Source organism: Barbus barbus (assembly GCF_936440315.1).
Source record: "Barbus barbus genome assembly, chromosome: 38".
Taxonomy (NCBI): domain Eukaryota; kingdom Metazoa; phylum Chordata; class Actinopteri; order Cypriniformes; family Cyprinidae; genus Barbus; species Barbus barbus.
Window position 1 is genome coordinate 2,804,833 of NC_136716.1, and position 5,657 is coordinate 2,810,489.

The window sequence follows — 5,657 nt, forward strand, 5'->3', positions numbered from 1 at the left end:
TTTGCAGCTGGGTCTCCATCTCGTGGTCAGATAACTGTAGTGTTATTGTGATGCACCACGAGCTCTGAACGTCCTAAAGCAGATTTATACGGTAACGTGTGAAAGCCCTTGTCGGCCACATAATTAAAAATTGTGATTTGTTTTTAAAGTATTTTATTTTTTATTCTTCCATAACTAGCATTGTGTTGTGTTTAGTGCATTTAGTGGATTAGGCCTATTTGTTTTAACCCCCCTGCAAACGCGACATGGTACGATCCACGATCTGTCAATGGACGCTTTCACTTTCACGCGTGATTACACGTCAAACTCTCACTGTATATACGGTGTTTAAACTGTATGTTCAGGATTTCTAGTAAATTAATTGTCTATTTATTCAGCGGAGCTGCGCACAAACCGTCCAGGAGCACAGGTGTGTCTCGGTAGATGCCGCATTGGACTGCTCCACACAAGTCGACGCGTCAGCTATTGTGGAACACTCTATATATCGTCAAGATGCTACAACGTTGCGCAGCGTCTGGATGTAAATGAAATGTAAATTCCTGAAGAAAATAGATAACCTTTCACAGGTAAGAATGTGTTGTCGTTGCTTTCTTTAATAACTCAGTGTTACGGGTTTTAAACTATAGTACCTTTTAGCTATCGGCTACATCTTGTTGTGTTGTGTTAAGTTTAGAAAAATCGTCTGCTGAAGTGTACTGCAGATATATATATTAATACATGTGTATTACTAGGGTTACAGACACACAGGCCACTTGCTCTCAAGTGTTTTGATCTTTCCAATATGGCGGAAGTCACAGCCGCTGAAGGTGATGATACACTTTTTGAGCAATGTTGCAACCAGGTGACACAAGTGTATATATATATATATATATATATATATATATATATAAATGTGTTGCCTATTCTCAATAGGAAAGTGCCCAAACAATGTCGCTTTGTATCATCTCCTTAAGATATACTGGCAACAATATTCGACTAGATTGGATTGACTGTAATTGTCTATTAAATGATGATAGTTACAATCTCTTTATAGATTATTATAATGCATTTGATACTGTACTGTATGATACTGTACTGTAAATCATACATTTTTATTTGAAGGTCTTGATTTCTTTGGATTTGGCAACAAATTTATTCGTGCAGCGAACATTATACAAAAATTGGAATAGTTCTCTTAAAATACTACACTTTGGGACCAATAATAATTTCAAGATAAAAAGAGATTTTTTTTTCATGTGAGGAGAGAAATTGTGTTTGTATATAACCATCAATGATAGGCTAATAATGCCTGTTTAGCTTGCTAATATTAAAATTAAAATTAAGAAGAAATTCAATACCATCTATTTTTTTAAATTAGTAATATTATAATTTTATATCCATTTAATTTTAAATATAGTATTAAATATTTCAAAATCAAGTTCATTCTTATTCTGCATTTTTAGAAAAACTTTAATTTTATGTAGGCCTACCTGTCAACATGACTGTAATTAATGCCATTCCGTCAGAACTTATTAAATTGCTAGAAAATTATGTAGAACTTAGACAACTTAGATTTCAGTCTTAAGTTGGGAGATATACATTTAAAAGACAAGAATTGTAATCGTAATTATCGAAGAAATCTCTCTCCACTGTTCCTTTAGATATAGGATTTTGGAGATGTCAACTAGAAAGATACTTTTAAAGTCTCCAGACTCTTGTATTACTGCAGTAATAATAATAATAATAATAAAATTGGGGAGGTATTGTTCAAGATCAAAATTTCACTCATTTTAAAATAGAAATAGGTCACTACTTGTATACATTAAAAAACAAGAAATGGGCTAACAAAGCAGTTTTTTTTGTAATTGTAAAGCCTTAAAGGGGTCATCGGATGCAAATTTCACTTTCCAAGTTGTTTGAACATAAATGTGTGTACACATCAATCCTATAATGATAAAAATCCACCCAGTGGCTTTTTTTAAATCCCTTTTCTCAAATCAGGCTGTTCTGAGATTCCTGTCAGAATGACATATTTCTGTACAGGCCCCTCCCACATTAGCTGATTGACAAGGCCGTCTTACCTTAGACCCGCCCTGAGTGAGCTGAGAGCTGTCTGACTCCGGTGCAGGGGAAGACAAGAATGTCTCCGATTAAGCGATTGAGGTGTTTTGTTGTTGGATGTAATAATGAACATAGCAGTCGTCATTTACTCCCAACATCTGAGCCGCTGAAGACGCAGAGGATTAACGTTACTTTCATTTTGAAGGGAATGCGCCGATCCCGATCTACATAAATGCATCTATGTTCGCACAAATCGTTCGTGATCCCGCCTCACCTACAGAAGAAGTGAGTATTAGGGTTTTTTAGGAATCTTTGCAAATCGCCTTTCCTAATAATGTGACAGGTAGCCAGTTTTGCGGCTGAAGTTTACAGTTTGCTTGTCACCCCACAGAAAAGAGGGGAGGGTTCAGCAGAGCTCATTAGCATTTAAAGCAACATGGACTAGTACGGCTTGCTGAAAACAGAGCTGATTTTGACAGGGTAACATTTTTTACACTACCATTCACAAATTTTAACCAAAGTATTATAGACTTTTCATTAAGACCCTAAAGAATAATATCAACTTGTGGAAAATGGGCATCCGATGACCCCTTTAAATCTGTCCTTTGAATGATATATAATACATAAAATGTATATTTCTTCATACAGATGTGTTTTTCCCCCACTTTAGGTTTTTCTTTTTTTATCATTGTAGCCTATTGTTTCCTACAATTTGAGTGAATGTAACTGATACTGCCTTTCTATGTTTTAACTGATAATTGACTTTCTATGTTCATTGTTTAAAATTTTGCAATAAAAAGCACATCTATCTACACATATGTTTGATCAGGAGAACAGCGATGGAGGATCGCTCACCACCGGTGTTCGTGTTCGGGATCATCGCGGACATACAGTACGCAGATATAGAGGACGGCTTGAATTATCTGAGAACGCGCAAACGCTTCTACAGGAACAGCCTCCAGCTGCTGCGCAACGCGACGCGCCGCTGGGAAGAGCAGCGCGTCAGGTGCGTCCTTCAGCTGGGGGACATTATTGATGGCTTTAATAAGAGCCGCAGCGCTTCGGAACAGGCTCTAGACACCGTTATCGGGGAGTTCGACAAGAGCTCGGCGGATGTGCATCACGTGTGGGGCAATCACGAGTTTTACAACTTCTCCAGGGAAACTCTACTCGCTTCCCCGCTCAACAGCGCGCTGAAAGCAGGAAGTGGAAGTGACCTACTAGCGGATGACATTTACGCGTACGAGTTCAGCCCCGCCCCCGGGTTTCGGTTCGTGCTGCTGGACGCGTATGACATCAGCGTGATCGGGAGAGACGAGAGTTGCGAGAAACACAAACGATCATTGAAACTCCTGCAGGAACACAACAGCAACCCTGATCTCAACCAGCCACCAGGTGCTGCAGCCAAACCTGTGTGAGATTATAGCGGAAGGCAGTGGAACTAGAGTAGTGTATTAACTAGTGCTTAACAGATTAAAGAAGAAAAAAAATAGAACAAAGAAATAAACAAATAGTAGCCTAATTATAATAATAAAATTGGAACAATTAAAATGTGAATTATATTTTAAAATAATTTTTGGAAAATGTAGGCTGCAGCTGAAGCATATTCTGGTCCATTTCAAATTAATTTATATAGAAAATAAATTAATTTAACATGCAACATATGAACAGGCAGGGTTTGTTATAGAAGTCAAAATTTTTGTCTTGGAGATTATCACCTAGCCGTCTCCAAATATAATTTGGACAATTCTTTGAAAAAATAAATAAATATATATATATATATATATATATATATTAAATAAATAACAGTAATAAGTTACCACAAATCATTGTTCTTTTAACATATTAAACCAAATTTAACCAGTTATATACAGTAAATCCTTCCAAATGATTTGTATTAAATGAAAATGTAAAAACTAAATGTCCCACTGTTTCTATTTCACCATTAAAAAATAAACTGCATTGAGATATTGGCATTTACCGTTAATATTAAAAATGAAAGAGATCAGATAAATGTGATTTATGATTTTTAAAGAGATAGTTCAGCAAAAAAATTAACACCTCAGGCCATCCAAGATGTAGATGTAGTTTTTTTCCTCATCAGATTTGGAGAAATGTAGCATTGCATCACTTGCTCACCAATGGATCCCCTGCAGCGGATGGGTGCCGTCAGAATGACAGTCCAAACAGCTGATAAGTGATATTTTGGATTAGAGGAAGCTTTATTATGGATTTAGGACTTGTATTTCAGCTAAAAATGTCTTAAAGATGGATTTGTTTTTTTACAAACATGCAGCTTTTGGCTTCACAAGATGTTGGACTGGAGTGGTGTGGATTACTCATGGTTTATTGTGTTTTTATCAGCTGTTTGGACTCTTATTCTGATGGCACCCATTCAGTGCAGAGTATCCATTGATGAGCAAGTGATGGAATGAATCCTGGAAAATATGTCTAAAGACATAACTTGAGAAATACATAAGTGGACATTATGTAGAATCATACATGTCAGAAAAGGCTGTTTGGAGCAGGTTGACATGCAGTTTTATCATGTTTACTGTATATAATAGTCATGGTGACACATTTCAGTGTGTAAGCAAACAGCTAGTACTATTGGGGTGAATTAAACCCAGTTAAGCACAGACTGGGTACAGCTTGTTTATGTGCTTTCTTACAGTATTTAATGGCTTGGAACGAAGGTTTGTGAAATTTAATGGCGGATTCAGCCAAGAGCAGCTGCTGTGGCTCGATGAAGTCTTAACTCTTGCTGACCAGAAACAGGAGAGAGTTACTGTCTGTAGTAAGTATATATGCTTGGTCTTTTCAGGTCTTTACAGTACTTAAAGCATGTTTTTCTTTTGAGTGATCATTTATAATGGTTTCCACCAAAATCTGAAGCAGTAAATTAAAATTTAGCTTTGATCTCATGAATAAATTACATTTTACAGTAGATTCACATAGAAAATTGATTTAAATTAAAAATTATTTTAAATTGCAATAGCATTTCGTAATTTTTACTGTATCTTTGAGCAAATAAATACAGCCTTGGTGAGCAGATTAATTAAGAACATTTAAAAATGTTTCCAAACTTTTGAGAATCACTGTATATTGTGTACTTGTGTAGGTCATCTTCCCGTTCACCCGTACGCCACAGACCCCATCTGTCTGGCGTGGAACTACGACGCCATGCAGGCCGTGCTGCGCTCTCATAAGAGTGTGGTTTGCTTCATGGCGGGACACGATCATGATGGAGGATATTACATGGATGAGTCTGGCGTTCACCACATCACGCTGGAGGGGGTGATTGAAACGCGTCCAGACAGTAATGCCTTCGGGACGGTTTATGTCTATAAGGACCAGATGGTTCTAAAGGGCAATGGAAGGATATCAGACATGGTTCTCAAGTATCCATGAATGGAAAGCATTTATGAACTGACAGGAGAGAAGCTTATTGTCAATGAATAATGGAATGGAAAATAATAAAGAAAAACCCATCTGTATGATCCTCTCAATTCCTGCTTACATTTAGTGTTAAATTTGATTTTTATAAACCCTATATGTTCATGTATAAGTAGCACTGTTAGCAACAAAATGAACAACAACAAACCCTTAGTAAGGTT

General features: G+C 36.8%; 1 protein-coding gene across 1 annotated transcript; it reads left to right on the plus strand.

Moving 5' to 3' along the window:
• The first annotated feature begins 28 nt into the window (after nucleotides 1-28).
• adprm (ADP-ribose/CDP-alcohol diphosphatase, manganese-dependent) lies at nucleotides 29-5,536 on the plus strand. The gene is made up of 5 exons (XM_079397965.1): nucleotides 29-91; nucleotides 378-566; nucleotides 2,870-3,435; nucleotides 4,715-4,837; nucleotides 5,162-5,536. Exons 3-5 carry the CDS (start codon nucleotides 2,880-2,882, stop codon nucleotides 5,449-5,451), a joined length of 969 nt encoding a protein of 322 aa, XP_079254091.1. The 5' UTR covers nucleotides 29-91; nucleotides 378-566; nucleotides 2,870-2,879; the 3' UTR covers nucleotides 5,452-5,536.
• Nucleotides 5,537-5,657: the final 121 nt, after the last annotated feature.

Bases quoted from the DNA above. Each gene is read 5' to 3' on its own strand.
- adprm (XM_079397965.1), top strand. From the start codon at position 2,880: ATGGAGGATCGCTCACCACCGGTGTTCGTGTTCGGGATCATCGCGGAC. The intron at 3,436-4,714 runs GTGCTGCAGCCA...GCTTTCTTACAG, and splicing joins TGATCTCAACCAGCCACCAG to TATTTAATGGCTTGGAACGA. The intron at 4,838-5,161 runs GTAAGTATATAT...GTACTTGTGTAG, and splicing joins GGAGAGAGTTACTGTCTGTA to GTCATCTTCCCGTTCACCCG.